This window comes from Lithobates pipiens, unplaced genomic scaffold (genome assembly GCF_037356315.1).
Source record: "Lithobates pipiens isolate NorthernLeopardFrog02 unplaced genomic scaffold, aLitPip1_a1.2 Scaffold_10, whole genome shotgun sequence".
In the NCBI taxonomy this organism is placed as follows: domain Eukaryota; kingdom Metazoa; phylum Chordata; class Amphibia; order Anura; family Ranidae; genus Lithobates; species Lithobates pipiens.
Genome location: NW_027507686.1, coordinates 124,220,227 through 124,247,117, shown reverse-complemented (window position 1 = coordinate 124,247,117; position 26,891 = coordinate 124,220,227). Strand labels below are relative to the sequence as shown.

General features: G+C 46.0%; 1 protein-coding gene across 3 annotated transcripts in view; it reads left to right on the top strand.

The window, feature by feature from the left end:
- The window catches only part of CENPT (centromere protein T), a 561,799-nt gene that overhangs the window by 118,021 nt on the left and 416,887 nt on the right, over nt 1-26,891 (top strand). For all 3 annotated transcript variants that reach the window (XR_013263258.1, XM_077457969.1, XM_077457960.1), the window contains one exon: nt 19,307-19,400. Coding sequence is in view for 2 of the 3 variants with exons in the window: in XM_077457969.1 (XP_077314095.1) it covers nt 19,307-19,400 (94 nt within the window). In the remaining variant the exon portion in view is untranslated. The remainder of the gene's footprint in view (nt 1-19,306; nt 19,401-26,891) is intronic.

The window sequence follows — 26,891 nt, the reverse complement described above, 5'->3', positions numbered from 1 at the left end:
AGTAGGGAACATCTTAGCCAATCTAGCTGGTGTAAGATATATGCGATGCAGGAATTTAATTTTGCTAGATTGGTCTCTGCTAGGGACCAACTCATACAATTTAATGTCCCACACATTGTCCCAGTCATCCTCATCCATCTGGGGGAACACCTCACCCCACAACACCCTGCACCTTACAAGAAGATCTCTTCCCTCACCAAACATTTGTTTATATATTGTAGACAAGCCTTGTCCAAAGTATCCTCCCTCAGTAAAGACTCTGCATCACTCATTTTCGGTGTAACTGGGCATTGTATGCATGTCTGAGCTAAAGATAGCGAAACAAGTGAGTGTTGGGAAGATTAAACGCAGTTTTCAGGGCGTCAAACTGCAGAAGTTTCCCACTACCCACTATGTCTTTTAGTGTCTTAATACCAAATTTAGTCCAGATGATTGGATCAGGGTACTCTTAGAAGCGTGTTAGTGTAGGATTCTTCCAAAGTGGTGTGTGAGGAGAGATCGCAGAAGCGCTACCCATCTTGGTCACCGCTCCCCATGCCCTACTGGTTGCACGCATGGATGTGGTAAGTAGATACGGAGCCCCCACACCCCGATACGGGAGATGTCAGTGCCTCATATGAACCAACGACAGCCGCCTCTAGTGTATTAGCAGTGTCATCATCAGGCATGGTAAACCACCTATGTACAAATACTAGCTGACCCGCTAAGAAATATCTGTGGAAGTCTGGGACAGCCAGTCCCCCTTGTTTCCACGGCAGCTGTAACACCGAGTTTTATTCGGGAGTGTCGCCCCTGCCACAGAAAATTCATTATGAGCTGATCTTTTCTCTTGAACACATGTATCGGTATCCAAACAGGGGAATTCCGAAATGTATATAAAAACAGAGGTAAAAATTTCATTTTCACTAAGTTCACTCTACCTATGAGTGTCAGAGGCAGATTCTGCCATGCCTGCAGTCTGGACTTCAGTGTATTCAAAAGTGGATCGACATTCAAAGCAATAAAGTCTGATATGGGGTTGGAGATACGCAGCCCCAGATATTTGACCACCTCTAACCTCTGTTAATGGAGTCCGGAGGTATCTCACATCTGTGGGATGGCGTCCTGAGTGAGAGAATCTGGGATTTTCCCCAGTTGACTTTCAGACCCGAAAAATGTGAAGGGAATCCAGGATGTCCAAAGCTGCTGATAGGGAATTCTTGGAGTCTCGCAAGAAAAGAACCATATTGTCTGCATACAGTGCCGTTTTTTCAGTCAGGCTGCCCCACCGTTATCCCTTGTACCTCCTCAGAGGCTCTCAAGGCCGCTGCCAAGGGTTCGATCATGATGGAGAAAGTACCCGGGGATACATGGCATCCCTGGCGAGTACCCCTAAATATTGGAAAAGATTCGGATAGCGTATTATTTAACTTTTTGGCTGCTGTGGGGCAATGATAGAGAATGTCGATCCACTTCCGGAACCCAGGACCAAAGCCCAATACCTCCAGTACCACCCTCATGTAATTCCAATCTACGGAATCAAAGGCCTTTTCCAAATCTAGAAAACCAATACTCCACCGCTAGAAATATCTGGGCCCAACTGAGTGTGGAGGAAAAACCCTGTGCAAATTAATGTCCGTGGCCTTTTTGGGCATAAAACCTGTTTGGTTGGGTGAAATAACATGCTGCAGGACCAACATGAGTCTAGTTGCTAACAGTTTGGTCAGAATTTTGAAGTCCATATTTAATAATGAGATGGGCCTATATGATGAACACTGCAGTGGGTCTTTATCTGGCTTAGCCAATAATACAATATGAGCCTCATAAAAGGCGGGGGGGAAGGCTTCCCTTTTTAAAGCAGTTAGTGTATAATTGCAACAGTCTGGGTGTCAGGGTCTCTGAATATTGGTGGTACCACTCTCAAGCGGCTGTTTAAGGTTGCATCTCCTCCGTTGAAGGAGCTCTGGTTGTTATGGGTGGAGTTATTTTCTTGCTGTTCCCACCCCTCGTTTCTTTGACACTGCTTGGGTATGTCCTTAAGGTCAAGATAAAGATATTGTGTCTGTCAATGAACTTCAGAGAAAAGGATTTTACGGTGAGTACAACAATCCTATTTTTTTTTCACTGACAAATTATGACAAACGTTTTAGTTTACGAAATTAACACTGGTAAATCAGCAAAATATGGTTTTATGTTGCAGGCCGACTTGCACCTTCCTGATAATTTTCCATTATTTGAGACGCTCAGTGGGACAAATACAGGATTTCTCATTGTATGCTTCTTTTTTTTTTTTTTTACCAGAGTAAGGCCCCTTTCACACTGCTGCGACTTAAAAGTCGCACGATTTTATGGGTACTATTTTGACGTTCTTTTGTTGCGATTTCAGGGAATGCCATGTAAACTTGGTCTATGGACCTCAATTTGCATCAAAGTTGGACCAAAGTAGTACAGGGACTACTTTGAAGTCGGTGTTACTTGAAGTCGCACAGATATGACTTGCCACGCAACTTTGCAGTCCCACAATAAGGATAAAACTTTTTCACGGAATGGAGTTTAATAAGACACGTGACGACTTATTAAAATTAGAAGTAAAGAGGTTTAAACTTAAACTGTGTAGAGTGTTCTTTACTGTAAGAGCGGCAGGGATGTGGAATTCCCTTCCACAGGCAGTTGTATCAGCAGGGAGCATCAATGGTTTCTAAGAACTGAGATTAACACCTGAACGACCACAACGTACAGGGATTTTCAATGTAAAACTGACACATAATCACACAGGTAGGTTGGACTTGTCTTTTTTTCAACCTCACCTACTTTGTACAAAGGCCCCCTAAACGCTCAATTAATTAAAGGGTAATTAGGGACACCATCAAGGCTTTCTTGAGGGGACACATTTTTAAACCGATATCCACTATAATATCCAGTAACGTTGTGGCTAACCCCACCTCAGCCACGAGAGATTAATGGCTGAAGTACCAAAACCATGTATACTAATTTGTCTCCTACTACAGCAAAGGGCAAACAATTTTTTTATTCACATAAGTGGTAAAGAATGGACTCTCCCTATGCCCCAAGTGTAGTAGAGATGTAGGAGACCTAATTCATATGTTCTGGCGAGGCCTAAAACTACGCTGCTCAAACAAATTAAAGTAAAACTTTGAAAACACATCTGATCTCAATGTGGAAAATATCATGCTGGATATCGATACTGCTATGGACTGGGTAATGTGTTGAATGAAAAAAAATCAACCTACACAGGGCTAAGTTCAAAGACACCCTGAAAATATAAGTGAAAAAAATTATGCAGGCTAGTCCATTTTGCTAATATTTTCATTGCCGCAACTCAAAATGATACTTGGTAGTTTTTATGGCCACCACCTACTTGTATGCATGCCTGAAAATGTTGGGGAATGCTCCTAATGAGACTTCGGATGGAGTCCTGGGGTATTTCTTTCCATATCAGGACTAGGGCATCCCTGAGCTCCTGACCTGACTGAAGTACAAACTGGTGATGTCGGATGGACTGAAACATAACAATGCCCCAGAGATTTTCTATTGGATTTAGGTCAGGAGATCATAGGGGGCTATTCAATGTTATCCAATTCCTTCATCCTCCAGGAACTGGCTGCATACTCTTGCCACATGAGGTCGGGCATTGTTGTGCACCAGGAGGAACCCAGGACCCTCTGCACCAGCGTAGGGTCTGACAACGGGCCCAAGGATTTCATCCCAATACCTAATGGAAGTCAGGGTGCCATTGTCTTGCCTGTTAGAGGTCTGTGTGTCCCTCCATGGGTACCCTGACCATCACTGACCCATCCACCAAACCAGTCATGCTGAAGAATGTTACAGGCAGCATAATATTCTTCACGGGTTCGCCAGACGTCTGTCACATGTTCTCAGGGTGAACCTGCTCTCATCTGTGACCAGCACAGGGTGCCAGTGGCAGACCTGCCAACTCTGGTGTAAAATGGGAAATGCCTATTGAGCTCCATGTGTTTGGCAATGAGCACAGGGCCCACTAGAGGAAGTTGGGCCCACAGGCCACCCTCCGTCTGTTTTTTATTGTTTGGACAGAGACATTCACACTAGTGGTCTGGTGGAGGTCATTGTGTAGGTCTATGGCAGTGCTCTCCCTGTTCTTCTTTGAACAAAGGAGCAGATACCGGTCCTGCTGATGGGTTAAGGACCTTCTATGGCCCTTTTCAGCTCTCCTAACTGCCTGTGTCCTGGAATTTCCTCCATGCTTTTCAGACTGTGCTGGGAGACACAGCAAACCCTCTGGCAATGGCATGTATTTATGTGCCATCCTGGAGGAATTGGACTGCCTGTGCAACTTCTTATAGGGTCCAGGTATCGCTTCGTGCTGCCAGTAGTGACACTGACCCTTGCCAAATACAAAACTAGTTAAAAACTCTCAGAAAAGAGGAGTAGGGAAAAGAAATGTCAGTGGCCTCTACTCGTAAAACCATTCCTGCTTTGTAGGTAGTTTCATTGTTGCCCATCTAGTGCACTTAATAAAATTAACAATAACACCAAAGCAGCTAAAATTGATTAACAACTCCCTGTCACGTACCTAGTAGTTGAGCCTGGAATGCAGGGATCGGCCCCTCGTATCCCCCTGGCTAATGAACCCCTGGAGATGAGGACAGGTATTCAAAAGTTCAGGGGGCACAAGTGCCTGGCAGATGGAGACTGGTCCAGATGAACAGCTGGGCACCGACAGCGGGTAGGTAGAGCTGGTAGGACTGGTCTGTAGCAGGCAGGCACCAGTGGATGGTCTGCTGGGCAGGTGGTCGTCAGGAGGCACCAGGAACCCAATGGGTAAGCAGAAACAGAAGTATCGGGTACAGGCCGGGTCAGCAGGAATCGGTCAGCAAGGTACAAGGGATGAGGCAAAGACGTGGTCAGACAAGCAGAGGTCGTAGGCAGGCAGCAATGGATCGGAGTCAAGGAACAAGCCGGATGTCAGGAACCAGGGTAACGGGTACAGATTCAGATAGCAAGATCACGGACACGCTGTAGACTGGACAGCACGGGTGGAAGGGAGCCAGTGACTAAAGAAGGCCTTAGGGCGCCAAACGGACGTACGACGGATCAGCGCGCCCTCGCAAGGAAACGTGCTCCCGTTCGTGACCCACGTGCGCGCTCGTTCGTGTTGACGCCAAAGGAAAACGACGGGCTCTCCACGACGGGTTTCCACGGGTAAGTCTCTTGTATACGACCGGGGTGCCCGAGTGATCGTGACACTCCCTCTGCTACTTAACTGACCAGATCAATATCCCAGGAGTTTAATTGACTTGATGCTATACTCTGATTAAAAAGTGTTCCTTTATTATTTTCTTATCATACATCACGGGACACAGAGTCATAGTACTTAATATGTGGGTTTAATAGGCCACCTTCAGGTGCTGGACACTGGCACCACTTAAATTTAAAAAATGCCCTCCCTATATAACCCCTCTCGCTGGTGGGAGTACCTCAGTTTTTTCCCCAGTGTCTAAGGTGTTGGTCACGAGCGAAGATGTGCTATGCTGAGCTCCACTGGAGCAATCTTTGCTGGGGTTAGCCATGCTGACTGGATCCATTCACAGTGTCTCTTTTGGCCGAATTGAATGGTACCCGGGACTCGTATCCGAAGAAAACAAGGTCTTGCTTGTGAATGCTTCTCTTTTAGAGAGCTGGACCCTTTGATCCAGCCCTTTTTGGTAGTGAGGCCATAAAGTTTTCTCTTCTATTCACCGACCAACACAGCTCCTCTCTGTAACTACATGAGTTGTATAGCCTGCCATTAGGAGAAACTAGGCAAAATTGTTACACAATACACAGAACTTTAATTCTGCCCCGGGGGGCGGGCCCCGTGCTATAAACCCTCCTCCTGCTGCTAGCAGCTTCAGTTTCAGTATTTATTTTGCTTAGCAAGGAGAATGACCTAGGAAACCCTGCAGGCTTCTTGGTCCACATTTTTTTTTTTTACTGCGCAAGATGAGAGATCCTGAGATCTTCTATCAACTGCTGGCTGGGTGACAGGCTGGTTAATGATATCCTTGTAGTCTCCCCAGTCCGGCCATCGAGCGTGAGGAGGCCGCAGCTATGGCTCGGCAGGCCATGACATACCTCATGCTCCAGAGGTGGTCGGTGAACTTCAATGCTCCGGGGTATACATATGACTGGGCTACTGATGTCTGGATCACAGTATACCGAGGCCAGCAGCTACCCTGTAACTGCGCAGGTGTAGGTCTGTGATGGAACGTCTCCCAGCTCTTCAGGACTGCTTTGGTGGGGTGAGCAGCTGGGCGTTCCCTGGGGGGGGGGGGTCGATTCGGGGGCCACCTCACCTCCTTATCTGCGACCAGTACTGGCCTCCGCACTTGTTTTACAGACACTGACCGAGTGGGCAAAACTTTTGTACCACGAATTGGGGGAGCAACAGGCTTCTCCTGTCTGCGTGGAACTAGCAGACCAGATAGTGCAAGGCCTTAAAGCGGGATTGCACTGTGGAAAAAAATATTAAAAGCCAGCAGCTACAAATACTGCAGCTGCTGACTTTTAATAAATGGACACTCACCTGTCCCGGGGTCCAGCAATGCCGAGGCCGATCGATTGCTCGGCTCTCCGGTGCTGCAGTCACCATTCTAGGTGAGGGAATCGGGAAGTGAAGCGCTGCGGCTTCACTTCCCGGTTCCCTACTGCGCATGCGCGAGTCGCACAGCGCAATAGGAATTGTCCGCGCTGTCTCTGGGACCCGTGTGTGTCCCAGCAAACAGCGCGTAGGGACAGGAAGAGGCATAGACTCCCGTGGGAGTCTATGCCCGGAAGTGGGTGTAAATACCTGTCTTTGACAGGTATCTGCACCCCCCTCCCCCTGAAAGGTGCCAATTGTGACACCGGAGGGGAGAGGTTTCTGATCAGCGGAAAGTTCCACTTTAGGGTGGAACCCCGTTTTAAGTAAGTTTGTGATGCAGCCCTGGATACCCTCCCTCTGTTATCCAGGGCATCAGTGTCAGCAGTGGTGCTGAGGCACCTGATTTAACTAAAATGCAGGTCGGCTGACCAGGCATCTACCCTTTCTGGGTGAAGGGCTCTTTGGAGCCTCATTAGATAACATCATTAAGAATGCCACTGGTGTGAAGAGAACCTTACTCCTACAGGCCAGGAAGGCTAATGCCCCGTACACACGAGCGGACTTTTCAACATCCAAAGTCCGTCAGACCGAGTCCGTCAGACTATCCGATCGTGTGTGGGCTGCAACAGACTTTAGCTTCGCAAAAGTCTGACGGACTTTAGAAATGAAGCATGCTTCAAATTTTCCCGACGGAACTCCGCCGGACCCGGTCCCCTTCGAAAAATCCGCTCGTGTGTATGCTACTCCGACGGACTAAAACCGACGCTAGGGCAGCTATTGGCTACTGGCTATGAACTTCCTTATTCGAGTCGGGTCGTACGTCATCACGTTCGAATCCGTCGGAGTTTAGTGTGATCGTGTGTGGCCAAGTCCGTTCGGCCGAAAAGTCTGTCAGAACTCCGGCGGAATTCCGGCGGAACTCCTTTGGAAGTCTGTCGGACATAAGTCCTCTCGTGTGTACGGGGCATAAGGAGCCACACAACGTAGGCATGGGCTCTCATTTTCCGCTCACAAACAGCTTTTTTGTCCCCTCCGGGCTTCAGCTAAACACTCCCAGCCCGATAGGACGACCTCTGAGGGACAAAAGCATCCCTGGAACCGCAAGCCTGCGAGCAAGAGTGCTGCCGTATGAAGGTTTGTCCCCGCCCGTCTCACGGGTGGGTGGTCGCCTTGACCTGCTGAGTCGCGGGGTGATAGTACCTATTCCGGAGCCGGAAAGATTCCAGGGGTTCTACTCTGTAGTTCCCAAAAAGGAAGGGGTATGTCCAATCTTGGACCTAAAAGCCCTCAATTGCTTCATGAAAGTACAGAGGTTCAGAATGAAATCCGTTCGCTCAGTAGTCGCCGCACTCCATCTAGGGGACTTCCTGGTGTCCTTGGACATCCAGTGTGCGTACCTGCACATACCCATATGCCTACGACATCAGAAGTTTCTGCAATTTTCAGTTGGGGACTCCCACTACCAGTTTGTGGTTCTCCCCTTTTGGCTTGGCATCAGCCCCCTCTTAGTCTTTACCAAGGTATTGGCTCCAGTTTTGGCGTTGCTGCGACAGCGCGGGGTCGCGATTGTAGGTTATCTAGACTATTTCCTCCTGAGAGCATCTTCTGCATCAGAATTAAAGGAGGACCCTGCAAGAATTTGGGTGGCTTTTGAACCTAAAAAAGTTGGTGCTCATACCGACTCAGCGTTTGGAGTACCTAGGCTTACTGCTGGACTCCATGGAAGCGAGAGTGTTTCTCCCTTAAGACAAGCTGCAGACTCTGAGCCACGGTAAAACTGTTGCTGAACCACAGGTGGTCGTCGCTATGCTTTTGCATGCAAGTCCTGGGGCTCATGGTGGCCTCCTTTGAGGCAGTGCCGTATGCCCAGTTTCACCAGAGTCTTGCAAGAAGGAGATCTTGACGAAATGGGACAAATTTCCATTATCCCTGGATCGGCAGATTCAGTCAGTCAGGGACTCCCTGCTCTGGTGGCTGAGGTCCCCGGCACTTCAATTCGGGAAGTAATTCCTACCTCTACATTGGACGGTGATCACAATGGATGCCAGCCTGGGGTGGAGTACTGGGGTACAGTTGACCCAGGGCCTCTGGTTGGGGGAGGAATCCAAGTTGCCGATCAATGTGCTCGAGTTACAAGCTATCGGACTATGATTCTCCACATGGTCGATGAGACTTCGAGGGCGTCCTATCAGGATCCAGTCAAACAACGCCACGGCGGTGGCATATGTCAATCATCAAGGAGGAACAAGAAGCTTGGCCGCACGGGGGGTTGCTCACATCCTTCAGTGGGCAGAGCGACATTTACCCGCCCTATCGGCCATTTACATCCCAGGAGTGGAGAACTGGCAGGCTGACTTTCTAAGTCTCCAGATGCTGGACCCAGGAGAATGGGCTCTGCATCCGGAGGTGTTCATGCTACCGTGCCTTCGATGGGGCACACCAGACGTGGATCTCCTGGCTTCCTGTCTCAATCGGAAAGTGCAGAGATGCGTGTCCAGGACAAGAGATCTTTAGGTAGACACGCTGGTGGCTCCGTGGGGTCAGTACCGACTGAGCTATGCCTCTTCTCCGCTTAAGGTACTACCACGTCTGTTCCGCAGAGTGGCTGCCGAGGGGATTCCAGTAATTCTGATTGCCCCAGATTGGCCTCAGCATCCCTGGTACGCAGACGCCACCTGGCGACTGCTGTTACAAGAGGATCTTCTGTCTCAAGGTCCGATTCTCCATCCTGCTTTACCATCACTGGCTTTAACGGCATGGCTGTTGAGAGCCAGGTGCTAAGGAACCGGGGCCTATCGGACCCGGTGATTTCAACTAATGACACAGCACCCTCCCCTCCTTTTTTTTACGTTATACTGCTTGTTGATGTACTGAGGCTGCAGGATGCAGGCTGGGGGATTGTTACTGAAGGGACCACCCCTTGGGCGGAACTAGAAAGTTCTGTTTTTTTGTACATGTTAACATGTTCTGCCTAGTCCTCTCCTGAAGGTGGTGTAACAACCCGATGGTCTAACGTAAAGGAGCTGTGTCAGTCAGTGAACTACAGAGAAAAGGATTTCAAGGTGAGTATAAAAATCCTATTTTCTCAGAGAGGGATGTGTTCCCCATTTTCAATCAATAGATGGCATTTAGGGTCTTATTCTGGGGCTTTGAATAAGATCAGGGGACCATACGGACACCCAGGGAATCACAGGGGTTGGCATCCAGTTCACTCCTTGGCTGCTTTCCTGGGTGGCGCCATTTGCCAGGTGCATGCCTTGCCCCAATAGAGAGGTATCTCTGATTGCTGATTTTTGATGGCTCTGTGCAGGAACGATAGTTGGGTGGTCTTTTTCGCTCTAATATTGGCAGATTTACCAACATGGGGCTGTGTTTCCATCTTGCAACACGTGTCGTAAATTCCGTTGCGGCTCACGCATGGGTGCTGGCTTTTTTTGGTTGTCCGCACCTCCGTCGGCACCATTGAATGCTGGTGGAAGTGGAGGGGGGTATATAGGGATGCCAATCTGGGGATCTATGCCGTGGCCTTCACTATGGAGGGGGGAGATGAAACCAGAGGTAATCTATTGTTGGTCCCGAAGGGATGTTACTTTATTGATATTATTTGACTTGCTTAACCTGTTCCCATTATGTGTTTCATGCAGGACCAATGCCAGTTTCTGAAATGTCATGGTGACAATTGTTCCCTGTGTCAGCTTTGGGAATAGGTTTATTTAGTTGCGATTTTCCTACCAACCCGAATCAACTAGGGGCCTACTGTTGGTCATATTGGCAGGTGATAATTCTATTTAGTAAGATCAGGTCAACTTATGTTCAAGTTATTATAAGGTATATCTATATTGAATCTCACTCTCAGACGGGCTTCTTTTTGGCATCAATATGCCTTCCTCTGTGGTTTCGCCAAATATTTTTCTATTTGCCCCTGTGATTTTTGGAGCTCAATCTTATTGTTTTTTTAAGATATTCATCAGTATTCAGGTAAGGGAAAACCCTGGGATGATGTACAAGCTTATACATATGTGAGATATATGAACGTTTTAGTTTTTTTTTTTTTTTTTCTTCCAAGAAAAGTTTTATTGTAAAAGTTGCATAAAACTTACAGTTCAGCACATCAGAGCAGTATATCACAGTGATGTCACATTCGATTAATAACCAAGGAACATTGAAGGAAACAAAACACATGTCTACAAGTTAAGGCAAATACCTTTAGAGGAGACAAGGGTCATGAACAAACTGCCCCGTATACCTAAAAGCTCCTCTAGATCAAGAACCGACACAAGGAAAATTTGAACAATGCGTGTTGATAGAACAAAACAAAACAGGAAAAGTACGTGCTAAGGCATGCGTAACAAACTTAACAATGGATCATCATATGTCAAGCATAAAGGTGAATGGAAACTTTAATGCCCAGGAGCTTGGGGATTTAATTGGTAGCAATTATGCCGTATTACTATGCCGGGAGAAGTGTGGGGGTGCGGTCACGGACCCCTAGCGACCCCACTGTGATTGCTACCCGAGAATACACATATAGCTAAACAGCAGAAAAACCAAAACAAAGACGAAAGAGAAAAAAAAGAAAAAACAACCAACAACAAAACAGGGGAGATGGAGGGGAGCGGGAAGAGAAGGGACATGGAGAGATCCAAGAGTGATGCATACAGAGGGGGTACCCAGACTAGAAAGTAAATGCCCTGCTTACACACATACACGTCAGATATGGTTTCACTTCTAAGGGATGACAGCTGCCCTCAGAGCCAGCCTGAGGGTGGTAGGGGGGGGGCTATACCGCATTTATCCTAAGCTTTCGAATGCTGGGGATGCATTCTCTCATTGTGAAAGTAGAAGTTTATATTCATCAGATAACTTAAAGTGGTTCCAGCAGGACCATATCTTCGTGAATTTAGACGCTGTGTCTTTAGCTTGGTGTATGAGATCTTCCATTTCCGCAATTCTAGAAATGCGGTTGAACCAATCCGCAATTGTTGGTACTTTCGTGGAGTTCCAAAATGTGGGAATACACATCTTGGCCGCATTGATTAGGTGGAGAGCTAATGAACGATGATAATGATTAAAGGGGATCGAAGAGTGATGTAATAACATTTGCCCAGGAGTGTAATCTAACTGGTAAGTCGTGATCTTGGAAGTCAGTCGGTGTACAGTTTGCCAGAAGGGTTGGAGTTTGGGGCAGGACCACCATATGTGTAGCATGGAGCCTGTATCTTGCGAGCAACGCCAGCATTTGGAAGAGATATTCGGGGAGATCTTGTTCAATTTGGTCGGAGTTTTATACCATTTTGAGAAGATCTTAAAGCCATTCTCTTGGGTTGACACATTAATAGAACCTTTATGAATCAACGTGTAGATATTTTCCCACTCGTCTGGGGAAAGATTAAGGGCGAGATCTCTTTCCCAGCTTCGAACGGCCACATTAGATTTAGGATCATGGGTCGAAAACAACATTGGGTAAATATTAGAAATTAAGTGTCTTTGTTGTTCTGTTTGCAAGCATAAATTTTCAAACAAGGTGGGTTGTCTAGAGAAGTCACTGCGCTTATGGGGATCATTTAAGAAGTGTCGCAATTGGAAATAAGTCCACATAGGGCAAGCGCGATCAACATTCCGTGAGGGGATATCAGCCCGATCTAAAAACGACCCCGCAGAAAAGAAGTGTCTTGCCTGCATCTCATCATGGGGCCAAAATTCCGACAAAAAAGAGGTTGACATGCCCGCAGGGAATGCCGGATTCTGTCTAATTGGGGTTAGGGGACCATTTAACGAGGAAATACGGTGCCCCTTACAGGCCTTCCGGAACATTTGAAGGGTGCAACCGATTAGTGGATGATGTGTACACGAACTAGGTATGTGTTCTGAAGCCAACCATGGCAATGAACTTATCGGCAGTCTAGTAAATTTTTGTTCTATATTAACCCAAGCTTTCAAGTGAATATGGACATTCCAGTCAATAAGACGAGTCAACTGGCATGCCCAGTGGTACTTAGTCACGTCTGGTAGGCCTATACCGCCTGCTGTTTTGGGTAGGGCCAGCCTGTCAAGACTAAGTCTGGGACGTTGAGAGCCCCATATGAATCGACGTATGGCCGTTCTATATGAGGTAAAAAAAGTCTGGGGTACATTGATGGGAATAGTTTGAAAAATATATAGCAAGCGCGGGAGGATATTCATTTTAAGGACAGCAGCCCTTCCAAACCACGAAAACATACCGGACGACCAGTCATTAAGATCTTTTTGAATGTTTCGAATGAGAGGGATATAATTAAGCGCATATAGGTTAGATAGGTGAGTAGGGAGCTTGATTCCTAAATAAGTGATGGCGTCTTTAACCCATCTAAAGGGGGAATTGGCTTTGCATAATGTGAGCGTCTCAGGGTCTAAAGATACATTTAGGGCTTCTGATTTGGATAAATTAATTTGAAGATTAGATAGGGTGTTAAAAGTAGCGAAATCCGCAAGTACATTAGGTAGGGATATATGAGGATCTGTCAAAAATAGGAGAATGTCATCCGCAAAAGCGGCTAACTTGTAAATAGAATCAGATATTGTAACTCCCTTGATGTCAGGGTTAGCCCGTAGCCGATTAAGCAATGGTTCCAGGGTTAACACAAAAATCAAGGGGGAGAGGGGGCACCCCTGGCGAGTTCCATTTGACACGAAGAAGGCGTCCGACAGGTGGCCATTAACTCGGACTCTAGCTGTTGGGGACGAGTACAAAGCTAAGATAAAATGAAGCATGCGATCCCGTAGTCCTATCCGCTTGAGAACTGCTGACATGTAGTCCCAGGCCACCCTGTCAAACGCCTTCCCCGCGTCAAGGGAAAGGAAGAAACCTCGCTGAAGGGAGGACGATAACCAGTGGTGAATGTTGATAGCTTTGAGCGTATTGTCTCTTGCCTCTCTGCCCGGTACAAAACCAACCTGGTCTAAAGAAACCAGGTTGGGCAGGAGAGGCAAGTGACGGTTGGCTAATATCTTTGCAAAGATCTTGAGATCAACATTTAGTAGGGATATTGGTCTATAATTCATCACAAGCGATGCGTCCTTATTTGGTTTAGGGATCACGGCTATGTGAGCCGTCAACAAGTCTCTAGGAGGGGTATCGCCAAACGCTAAGGAATTAAAGGCGGACAGAAAATGCGGCTTGAGAGGATCAATGAACGTCTTATAATATCCCGACGTTAACCCATCTGGGCCCGGGCTTTTCCCAGGTTTCAGTTGCTTAAGCACCATATCCAATTCTGAGGGTGACAAGGGTCTTTCCAAGTCGGCTGCATCCGAATCCGACAAAGGGTCGGGGCTGTAGGTGGAAAGAAAGCCATTGATCATCTGAAGCCGGGAACTGTCACTAGTGGGAGGATCAGCGGAACGCAGGTTATATAACTGGGAGTAATATGTCATAAATTGTTGCGCTATGTGGTCACTAGCCGTCAATTTCCGTCCTTGGGGATCAGTGATTGAATGTATGGTCATAGCGGCTTTCTTCCGTTTGAGGGCTCTTGCCAGAATTTTTCCAGCCTTATTTCCATATTCATAAAAGGTTTTTTGCGCGAGGGAATAATTTCGACGTATTTGCCTATTTAGGGCCTCTAAAAGCTCTTTCCGGGCTTGGAGCAAAGCTGGGAGTGTTGCTAAAGCCTGAGAGTGTTTGTGAGCTCTTTCCAAAAGCTGTATGCGTTGGGACAATTTAGAAATGAGTGCCTTCCTTTCCTTTTTCCGTCTGGCCAAGATAGCAATCAGATCTCCTCGTATTGTGCACTTATGGGCTTCCCAAAGCATCATTGGGGACATGTCTGGAGAAGCGTTTTCTTGAAAAAATAAAGTTAATCGATTAGATATGGTGGCCGTAATAGTTTCGTCTGTGAGTAAAGACGGGTCAAGCCTCCAAATAGAGGATCTGGTGGGGGCCTGTGCGATATCTATGGTCAGAGAAACTGGGTTGTGATCAGATAAATACATGGGGAGGATGGAAGCGGAATGTAGGGATGGAAGATCATCTTGTGAAATGAAGATATGGTCCAATCTAGAATACTTATTACATGGGGTTGAATAGTACGTATAGTCCTTAACATTGGGATTTAACAGTCTCCAGGAGTCGTTTAACGCTAGGTCATGTAATCTGTCCTTGATCGACCTAAGTGCTCTATACGGTATGGAGGACGCACCATTTGAAGTGTCAAGAGAAGGATTTAGGGGGACATTAAAGTCCCCTCCGAGAATTAGCATACCCTCCTGAAATGTGATAAGTTCCCTAAGAGCCGCATTAAAAAAGGGGACCTGGCCATGGTTAGGTGCATAGATATTGGCTAGGGTGAAAGGTTTGCCGTAGAGCATGCCTTTAACAAAAAGGTAGCGAGCATCTTCATCCACACAAGTGTCCTGAATTTGGAATGGGCAATGTTTTGCAATTAAAATGGAGACTCCCTTGGTCTTGGCATAGTGATTAGTGGCATGCAAAGAGGTAGGGAAGCGGAAGTTTGAGAATTTCGGAGCGGAACCCGTCTTAAAATGCGTCTCCTGGAGGAAAGCAATATCAGCTTTGTATTTATGTAATTCAAGTAAGACTTGAGATCGTTTCTCTGGTATGTTGAGACCTCTAACATTCAGGGATATTAAAGTTAAAAGCCCGTTATTGGGCCGACTGTGGGGTTTTGACATGGTATTGATTAGTGAGGGAAGAAAAGAAATGCGGCTATTTCCAAACTTAAGTCAATTGGTACACTGGAGTAAGGATAAAAGGGAAGAGAAGAGAGCGAGCCGAGCGGCCTTCAGACCCAGGGCCTATGAGTGGTCCCCCGCAAGAGCAGAGAGAGTAAGAAGGTATAACTTATAAGGTATATCTCTTGGGTAAGGAAAGGGGGAGGCAAGGGAGGGAAAGGTGGGGGGGTGAATCGAATGATAATGGACAAAAAAAAAAAAGGGAGTAAAAAAAACCCTACTTGTGCTGATGCGTAGGTTAGATCTGGGGTGAAAAATTGGAAATTAGCAAGAACCAGCTTGCTAATCTGAGGAGACCGTGAAACTAATTCCAAAAATAAAACAAGAAATATATATTTACCAAAAGCGATGCAGTGGAAAACTAGAAGCAGGACAGCTGTGAAAAGGTAAAAACTATCGGACCACTGCGTGGGGGTCGGTTTGAGACAATGGAGATATGCTAAAAATTTAGAACAATTTAGAACAATAACAACAATAACAATAACCGGTCTAAGCTGGCCGACTGAAGAGAGAGTACATTAGAAAAAAAACACATACATTATAAGGGAGGAGGCCAAAAATGGGAATAGGTGGTCGAGGCAGATGGGAAAAGGAAAAAAAAAAAAAAATGGGGGGGCCTATTAGGTGTCCTTCTTCAAACCGTTCCTTAGATGATGCGGACCGGGCGAGCCAATGGAGCGACCAGGTAAGAATCTCAAATAACCTATAGGGAAGAAAACAACCAGCAACAACACAAAAAGAAAAAAAAAAAAAAGATAAGGGGGACACCAGAAAAAGATACGAAAGTTAGAGGATATAATCAGGGTCCAATCGACATCCGAAGGGATTTGAAAACAGCAACCTGACCCGCAACTTAACTGTCCGTTCGGTTGGATTAAAGCAGAACTTCAACGATCCCGACGGGCTCTCCTGGACTGCGGTGCTTTCGTTGGGCTGGGTCCGTGTGTTTGACCCGAAGCCAAGGGTTGAGCTCGTGGATCCGAAGGGGAGCGTCTCCTCCGAAAGCGGGAATCTTGAGTGTCCATGGTGTCATTACGTGGAACGGCTCTTCTGAGTATGGTCGGTCTGAAGTCCGCATACCAATCGGGTACCGCCGTCATCGGAATTTCCAAGGTTTCGCAGAAGTGACGAAGATCCTCTGGGACACGAAGTAGAGCAGACCGACCGTGTGCCGAGGCGGATAGTCCGAAGGGAAACTTCCAGCGATAGGGTATTCCCTTGGCCCGTAGAACTTTCAGAATTGGGCGCAGTTCTCTTCGTCGTTGCAGCGTAATGTTCGACAGGTCCTGGAAGAGGTGAATGTCTGCACCATTGTACAGCAGGGGCTCCGTCTCCCGGGCTTTTCTTAGGATGGCTTCTTTCAGCTGGTAATCGATTATACAGCATACAACATCCCTTGGGGGATCTGTTTCCTTCCCCCTGGGGCGTAGAGCACGGTGGATCCGCTCCATACTGATCGGGGTGGCGACAGGTCTGTTTAATAGATTGTTGAATAGGGTCGTTACCTCTAATAGCAGGTGTTCCGCTTCTATGGATTCGGGCAAACCGCGGATACGGAGGTTGTGGCGCCTTCCACGGTTATCCAAGTCCTCGATGTGGCGATTAAGATCTCTCAATTGCAGGGTATGAATATCAATAGTCTGACAGGAACGTCGCATCTCTGTAGAATGGGTCTCCAAAACGTTTTCCACTTCCTGCACTCTGCCCGAGATAGCTTGGATATCCACTCGCAGGTCCGAGATTGCAGCAGTGAGGGCCGCCGTAAGGGTTTCTTTGATGTCGGTGGCCACAGAACGGAGGTCCTGTAGGCTAGGTTGTTGTTGGGGAGTGAGAACAATGTCATCTTCAGCTGGGGGGGTCCGCCGGCGAGCGTTGTGTGAGAGGCCCGTAGCTTGTGCTGCACCTCGTGGCGCCGCCATATTGCCAGCTTGGCTCCGGAACATATCAGGTATGTTTTGGCTCAGGCGGCCGGTATTTTCCCTAGGAGACCTCGAGCGGGATGCCGAGGAGCTTCGGGATGAAGTTACCATGATTTGTACAGTGGAACACGGGTATAAATCCTCCGTTAAAGGCTGATGTTTCTCTCAGTCGGCAGGAGCTGAGAAGTTATGCTGCCATCTTCCACCGAGGTCAAACCACGCCCCCACGTTTTAGTTTTTGTATTGTTGATTTTTTATTAAAATTAGGTCTTGATATGTTTGATAATTGATTTGTTTGTCTAAATATAATATTTATAATTCTTCGAGATCATATATGCAGTACCTGATAAGTCTCCTGATGAAGCCATCGTGTGGCGAAACATCTAGAGGGCTGGAATTTACGGCATTTTTGTGATTATTATATGGATACTGTATGATGACATTATGCTTAATTTTAAATGTTTTCAATAAAATTTTGATATTTTATATCTGTGTTGTGACACTTTTTTTTTTTTTTTTTTTTTTTTTTTTTAAATCCCACATTTCTCTTTATATCTATTCAAAGTTATTTTTATACTTTTGTCACATCTGATGTCCAGATGGTAGGGAAGGGTGCAGCAGTTTCGTTTTAGTTTCTTAACCTCTTCAGCCCCGGAAGAATTTACCCCCTTCCTGACCAAAGCACTTTTTTGCAATTCGGCACTGCGTCGCTTTAACTGACAATTTTTCTCCCCCACAAATAGAGCTTTCTTTTGGTGGTATTTGATCACCTCTGCGGTTTTTATTTTTTGCGCTGTAAACAAAAAAGAGCGACAATTTTGGAAAAAAAAAACATTTTGCAGTAATATCCCCCCAAAAAATATATATAATTTTTTTTTCCCCTCAGTTCAGGCCGAAACATTCTTCTACATATTTTTGGTAAAAAAACCCACAATAAGCGTTTGGTTTGCGCAAGTGTTATAGCGTCTACAAAATAGGGGATCGTTTTATTGCATTTTTATTAATATATATATTTTTACTGGTAATGGCAGCGATCAGCAATTTGTGACTGCGACATTATGACGGTTAGATCGGACACTTTTGCCGCTATTTTGGGACCATTCACATTTATACAAGGATCAGGAAGATTAAAAATGAGCTTATTACTGTGTAAAAGTGAATGGCAGTGAAGGGGGTTATCCAGGAGGGGGCACTTTAGGGGTTAAACGTGTCCTAGGGAGTGATTCTAACTGTAGTGCAGATGGGCTAGCAGTGACACATCATTGATCACCACTCCCGATTACAGGAAGCTGTAATCGGTGACAGTGTCGCTAGGCAGAACGGGGAAATGCTTGTTTACATTAGCATTTCGCCGTTCTTCCTCTCTGTGAGATGATCGCGTGATCCGTGGTCAGACTTGCGGCGGGCACATGATTTTGCACAGCGGAGTCAACCTGCCACAGTAAAACTGCGGCGGCTGGTCCGCAAGCGGTTTAAAGTGTTAGTGAACCTGCAACCACCCCCCCCCCCCGTTTTTGTTTTTAAAACAAAAAAAAACCTGCAAGGCAAAGGAATAATGAGCTAGTATGTAGCACATACGAGCTCATTATGAAATACTCACCTTAGAACGAGGCAACGGTATCTCACCCAATCCACGCCGAGGGAGCTGACATGTTTCCTTGGTGTGTCTTTCGGGTATCGCGGCTCCAGCGTTGTGAGTGGCTGAAGCCGCGATGCGCCATGCCGGCGTGTGCACGTGGGAGTCTTTTTTTCCCCAGCAAGTTCTGCCAGTTCTGCTGGACCTTTAGCCGGGCCTTAACAGCGCATGCGCCTCGTGACATTAGCGACTGCATGAAAAGTAAATATCTCCTAAACCGTACAGGTTTAGGAGATATTAATTTTACCTACAAATGAGCCTTATTATAGGCTTACTTGTAGGTAAAGGTAAAAAAAAACAAAAAAAAAAACACGATACAACCACTTTAATTTCAAGTTTACATAGCACAAGGTGATACAATTTTTTGTGTTTTTAATTTAATGTTTTGTCTTATAATATTTATTTATTTTGTTCTTGCAGAGGATGAAGTATCCATTGTAGTTTCACAAAGATCTAAAGCTGCAGTTGTTGATCATACTGAACAGGAAGGCACTTTTGAAACCAAACAGAGCAGGCAAGTAGTTTCTTGCACATCTTATTGTTTGCAGATAAACTATTTGAATGCCACATTTATGAACAATTGGCAAGCTGTCTGTATAACTTTGTTTATCCTCGTCTGAAGTAGTGGCTTATGCTGTGATCATTTCTTTAAGTGTCCCCACTTAAAGCCCCCTCATCCCCCCCCCCCCCCTTTTATTTTTTTATTTACATAAAGTGGAGACGTGTGGATTATCTGTTGGCTTTTCTTTTTGTTTTTTTATTTTTTGTGTCCCTGTTGGGGAGATGTACTCTGTCTTACACCCACCACCTGGACATTGGATGCTCTTGGCGGTCTAGTACCTTGCACTGGAATGACACTGGCATTGCCTGCTAGGCAGTTATCCCCTGCCTGTCAGGCATACTACAGTTCTGACCAAACATTGTTGGGGAAGGAGGCATCGGCGTGAGAGCATGTGTTTATGCAAGTAACAACGGGACACCAGTTAGTGCAAGTGGTATTTTTTTACTGTCATTAATGCCAGTCAACATATGGCTTTTAGATCAGTGTATGCTTCTACCTGCATGTACCAAGCTATGGTACAGGGGGCAAGAGGCCTGAATCAATACTAGATAGCTGAAGGCTTACCCTAGTACCTGATTTTAAATTTTTTTCGTCAGATTAGGTTTATTACAAATGTGATGCTTCCTTGGTTGGAGGATGGATGATTGCCCACATCAGATGTGGAAAAATAATCCCTAGTACTGGTCTGCAGACCAGATTTCAAAAGGTCTCTTATCACACTTCTGCTCTCTTCTCTGCACTGAATGCCACAGAAGAAAAAGCTCCCTCAGTCTAGGTCTTTTGCCTTCAGGAAAACTTAAAATCATGAAAATCATGGTGTCTTGGCCTTCAAGCCTAAGCATTAAACCAGGCAAAAGTTGTTTTGATCTAATATTTTTGGACCAGCTTTTTGCAGCACGAATGTCGGTCCTAATGATTTTTGGTTTTTCGAACGACCACAGAGGCTTGGGTGGGGGATGTCATTGTGACTGGGTAAAAGTTAGACATCCCCACAATTGGGAGATTTCATGCTAAAAACCTTTCTCCCCTCAAAAGACTTTATTATTTTTAGGCCTTACTAGATCTTTTTTTTTTTTTGGTTCTTGTGCCAACTCGGGAAGATTTCCAAGATATTTGTTTAGAATTTAGAATAGAAAGTTTGTGAAACTAGTCTAATCTCTGACAATATGATGATTCAGTTAGGGAAATATCATACAACCTTAATCGTCTTTCAGGACAGCCACTATGAGAGAGATAGACTCCTCCTCTTCCTCTGGAAATACTGCGCCAGCCCATAAATTCTTACTTCCCCTGCCGGACCTCAGTTATTAGTGTTTCCTCCGGCGGGGAGACACTGTGCAAGGAACCAGGCCGATCAGTCGGGGAGGCTGTGGCCATTTTTTCGTTAAAGAACCCGGTTGAAAGAAGCAGGGGCTTCGTTTGGAGAAAGCTGGGTTCAAACCGTTCGAAACCAAGCGGGCCGAACGGTTTACTTACCTCACCAGGTACTGCCACCCCTTCCTAGTCGAGCGCGGCTTCAGGTCGTGGGGGACTCCTATCACGTCTACAGGGACGCAGCTGGCAAGCCGTTCGAAAGATTTTCCTGTACAAGGGTACAGTCCGCCCCCTTTTTTTCTTTGAACCGAGCAGGCCGAACGACGGGCGACGTCGTATCCGGCGGAAGCGAAGGCTTGACCTCGAATACGATCGACTTCCAGTTCCGGGTCGTGGAGCTGATAGGAGGGCCGGGCACAAGCTGGAGATGAGTTCGGACGCGCACAGGCAGCGTGGAACTCTGTAGTAAGCAGCCACCTGCAGTCATGTCGGAAGATGAGGCTCAAACAACAGACTCTATCTCCAGCATTCCTAAGGTAAGAGCACCCTGGGGAGGGGTACTCTCTATCTAGGATCCCCCCACCCCAATGTATGGTTCTATCATGGGGGGGGGCAGACCCCCTGGGTGGCCAGGGGGGAGGGGAGGCTCAGATTCCTTCTTTTAAAAAAGGGTCTAGTGCACTCCCAGGGTTGTATCCCGAGCTTTGTATTGACTTTTTTTTCTGTTTTTTTCTTATTTCTGAAAGCTACGGAAAAAACTAGGTCTACGCATAGCTCTAAAAAGAAGTGTGCCTCCTGTAGGGACATTTTAGGGGAATCTTGGACCAAAGTGTTGTGCAAAGGCTGTATTGACTCCCTCGTTAGGGAAAGGGAATCTGAACAGGAGTCAGGACTAGCAGCTTCAGTCAAAGAGCTCGCGTCCACCTTCTCTTCTTTTAGGTCCCTTTTTGAAAAATTTCAGCTTCCCACGGGTCCATCTCACCAGGATACAACCCCACCTCTAGCACAGAGTTCTGCTCCGGTCCAACCTGCTAGTACAGGGGGGACAGAGGTTGCAGGCCCTTCAGGGACAGGTAGGGAACTTCCAGACAGTTCCTCTTCCGATTCCCAGGAGGGTTCAGAGGGCGAGGACCAGGACGGGGGGTCCAGGAAAGCCTCCAGATATAAATTATCCCTTGATGAGGTAGAGGACCTCTTAAAGGCAATTTATACAACCCTCGGTATCCAGACTGATAAGAAGCCCCTAACCCTGCATGACCAAATGTATTCAGGTTTGGGGGAACCAAAAAGAAGGGTGTTTCCAGTGCATTAAGTTTTAATGGAAACCGTTAAAAAGGAGTGGCAGGATCCGGAGAGAAAGCCCTTTTTACCTAGATCCCTCAAAAGAAGGTTCCCATTTTCAGAGGACCCAGCATGCCTTTGGAATAAAAATCCCAAATTGGATGCTGCTTTCTCCCAGGTCTCCAGACACACAGATTTGGCGTTTGAAGACATGGGGGCCTTGGCAGATGTCATGGACAAAAGGATTGACTCTCTGCTTAAAAAAACGTGGGACTCGGCTATCGGCAATCTAAAGCCTGAAATGGCAGTTACAGTTGTGGCTCGCAATTTAGAGCACTGGCTCTCACAGATCCACAACATATTGAGGCAGGCACAGATAAGGAAACCATTCTGTCATCCTTCCCTACTATGCTGCGAGGGATCGCTTACATAGCAGATGCCTCTGCTGAGTCCGTCCGCATGTCGGGCAGAACGGCGGCTCTAGCCAATTCGGCCAGAAGGGCCCTCTGGTTAAAAACATGGCCAGGGGATAATGCCTCCATTAAGTTAGCGGCCTGGCTACTGAGGAGGGTTTATTAAAATCTAAAGGATTTTCAGAGAGACTAGTTTCTACCCTCCTGGACAGTAGGAAGAAGGAAACTCGCCAGATCTATGAAGAGGTCTGGTTACGTTTCAACAAGTGGTGCGCAGAGAGCTCTTTCCCAGTACGGAGCTCCTCCGGAGTTTTGGAATTTTTACAATGTGGGGCAGATAAAGGCTTATCCACTAGTACCCTTAGGGGTCAAGTATCAGCCCTCAGTGTTTATTTGGAAGATCATTTGGCTGCCAACCCATGGGTAGTCAGGTTCTTTAGGGCCCTGTCCAGACAGAAACCGGTCCAGGGTCTGTCCTTTCCCAGATGGGATTTATCTTTAGTTTTACAGAGCTTAACTGGACCCCCCTTTGAGCCTTTAAAGGAGTGTTTTCTGAGAGAACTTACTCTGAAGACAGTGTTTCTGGTAGCAGTAACGACTGCCAGAAGGGTCAGTGAGATGGAGGCCTTATCAGTCAGGGCTGCCTTTTGCGTTATTTTTCCGGACCGAATAGTTTTAAAGACCGATCCGGCCTTTTTGTCGAAAGTGGCATCCAGCTTTCATAGAAGCCAGAAAATAGTTTTGCCCTCTTTTTATCCCAATCCCTCTGGTGAGAAGGAACTAAAATTTCATTATTTGGATGTTAGGAGATGTATCCTACACTATCTAGAACTGACCAAGACATTCAGAAGGTCAGATTCCTTATTTGTTTTGTTTTCCGGGGCCAGAAAAGGTTGTAAAGCGTCCCGACGCACTATTGCTAGATGGCTCAGAGTAGCCATCGAGCAGGCTTATTCAGTTGCAGGGAAAGAAATCCCAGTGGGTATTAAAGCACACTCCACTAGAGCTATGGCAGCCTCCCAGGCAGAAAGAGCGGGAGCAACGCCAGAGCAGATTTGCAGAGCAGCAACATGGTCCAGCTATTCCTCTTTCGTAAAACACTACAGAGTGGATCTGGTGTCGGCAGGCGAGCAGACCTTTGGGCGAAAGGTTTTGCAAGCTGTAGTCCCACCCTAACTGGTAAGTGCTCGTTTATCCTCTCATAGTGGCTGTCCTGAAAGACGATTAGGGAAAATTAGAGTTGCGCTTACCGGTAACGTCTTTTCCAGTAGTCTTTCAGGACAGCCCTAGTTCCCACCCGAAAATTGGGGGGAGTCTTACAAAAGACCAGAGCGCAGCAAGATAATGGTATTTGATAAATATGTTATTAATGTGTTCTTGTGTCTCCCCAGCTGGCCGGAGGTAATCTCGATATAAACTGAGGTCTGGCAGGGGAAGTAAGAATTTATGGGCTGTCGCAGTGTTTCCAGAGGAAGAGGAGGAGTCTATCTCTCTCATAGTGGCTGTCCTGAAAGACTACTGGAAAAGACGTTACCGGTAAGCGTAACTCTAATTTTTTGGACCCTACCCATCACTAGATGAATGCAGGCACTAGAGAGGGCCATGCACAGAATATAGGCTCACCAGCACACCCCACAATGAATAATGGATTTTCTGGGTTAAAACTTAAATACCATGTGTCAGGAACCATGAATCAGACTGAGACAGAAGTGCAGTAAAAATCACATTATTTAATATAATGGTAAAAAGGTATAAACAGAGCAAATGTAGTCAAAACATAGCCAGAGTTCAATAAGCAGAACGGATAGTCAGACAGGCCAGGACATCAGGGAGCCAGGGATCAGTGTACTTCAGAGCAAGCCAGGAAATCAGGAAACTGGAGATCAGTGTAGTGGAAAAGCAAACAGGATCAGGAACCAGAAGGGACACAAAGCCAAGCAAGTCTTTAAACAGGAACACAGCAGAGCGTCTATTGATAGGTTGACCAAGGCGAAGGTACAGAGGATCTGAACTGAACAGCTTAAATGGCCAACAGGACTGACAAGCAGGATATCATCAATAGATGAGACACTGGAAAGTTTAGAGCAGGCAATTAACCGACAGCTGAACGGCCTGCTCTGAGAATGAAGAGCTGAACTCAGCCCTGACACCTTGGTTACTTGAACTGTGGTCTGCTCGTTGAACCTAGGCTAGTAACAACATTTTAAAGCAAAATCATGATCAAAGACATGCAAGGGTAGAAGACAGACAGAAATTGTGGTGAAGGGTAAGCTAAGTCATCAACAGAAATCGCAACAGGGATTGGGAACAAGGTCATGGAAACTGGGGCAAGAAAACAGAGTGACTAAATTTAGGTATTTTCTCAATTACAAATGGTTTCAAAAGGTTTCCCAGTGAGAAAATCACAGAAAGTACAAGGGTGGTTCCCAAATACACTTCCCAAAGTAAAGAGCAGGATATCTCCTTTTTAAAGTGTAAGTAAACCCCCCTATCATTTTTAGCCAAGGAAGCTGCCGTTTTCTGTTTATTCTACAACTGCCATGATGCTGCACATGTGATCGGTTATGATACCAATGATTGGTTTGACAGAGTGGTTGAGTGTTACATTTCTGGCATGTGCTGTAAATGAAACTTTTATGGATGGGTTTACTTCCACTTTAACTGACAGAGATTAAAGGGCAGAAGATTTATTTGTGTAGGGGAACAGGAAGAAATAGCAGGCATTGGAACCAGCTGAGGTAAAAGGTTAATTCTGCAAAGATAATTGACTTTTATTTTGATTGGCCATCCAGGGAATGAGTACATCAGATGAATAATGTATGCAAAAGATTATGTGTGTGATTTTTCTGGATCCTTTCTGTTCTCGAGCTATAACCCCATGGTTTTGGCCAGCAGATTAGCTCATCTAGATTTCAATATCACTTTATTGCAGCTCATTCTCAAATCTCCTAATGCATAATCTCACAAGCTTCTCGGGTTCTCTACAATGTAAGTCTTTTGCCCTTTGTTCGTCTCCAATACTATAGACAATAAATCAAAGCAGGACAGTAGACAAGTAGTCAAGTGAAATACATTCATTAAGTATTCAGGAACAAAACCTAGAATGTATGTGTATGTAATAGTAGCACTACTGATGTATTTAGAATAAGACTACTAAGATGATTACAGAAATGGGTACCCAGGTTTTTTGTGGCATATGACAGATAGAAATGAAAGAGGAAGAGGTAAGGGGAGTGCAGTTAGATACAGAAAAGGGAAGTTGTGGGGGGGGGGGGGGGGGGGGTGGGCAGGAAAGGCGCAAACTCGCTAGGCAGGGTGGAGTGATGAAGGCACATATTCCAGTGGAGCCACCTTTTCTTGTAACGCTGATGTTTTTTTTGTGCAGGCAAGAAGCGGTCTTCCATTTTATTGGTATCTTTGACCATTCTAAGCCACATTTGGATAGTCGGAGGATCAGGTTCTTTCCATCGCAAATTGATGCAATGCTTGACAGCGTCAAGTAAATTACCTAGTACTGATTTTTTTTTGTATGTTGTGAAGTAACTGATCCATTCAGTCTATTATTATTATTATCAGTTATGTATTACTTTGTCTAGTCCCTATAGTTTAGCTAGTCTATCTATACGCCAAGCACATGCTATTGTTAATATCACAATACTACCACCATTGGCTATGAAATCAATACACGGTCTAAGATCAATTAAATCTCATTTATTTCCCAAGGAAATAAGAAAGCATGCATAAAGTATCAATAGAAGTTACAATAATACATAGCATACAATCAGAATACAATATAAGCCTTATACTTATCCGACCCTCGTGACTGGACCTCCTGATGGAATCAGAGGGCGAACTCATTGTTGCAACCCTTTTTGATAAACATACCTCAGCCATACCACACCCTACTGCCAGTCCCATTTGCTTTGGACCAATCAGTGTTCACATGACAGCCCTCCTAATATTACTGACTGTCCTGCCATACTTGGCTTCTGTGGCCAGTATTGCAGTCAATGTGCCCTGGGCCGTCTTCGTCATCAATCTCTTTGAAGCTTTGTGCACACCAGGTGGGCTGAAGATAACTCCTTTGCTATGCGGATTCTGCCACATTCCTCTATACATTCTAAACATGTGGGACTGCAAGTATCAATATGGCTGAGTTCGGTTGTATCAACAGATGTGTAGAACTTTAGATATATAACATTACTTCTTGTTCACTTCCAACATGTTCTAACTGAGATGTCAGAGCAATGTAGTAGGAAAAAGGCCAGGTCCTCTGGGACCGCATAGTCCGTGAACTGTTATGTGAGTCTCTGCGCACCTCCTTCCATTAAGTCTCCAGAGCCGGGCAAGCCCAAAACATGTATTTGTTAGATGTGTGTGGATATGTGTAATGGCATCTTCCCTGCCAGGCTGTACCAGTACCAGGCTGTATTTA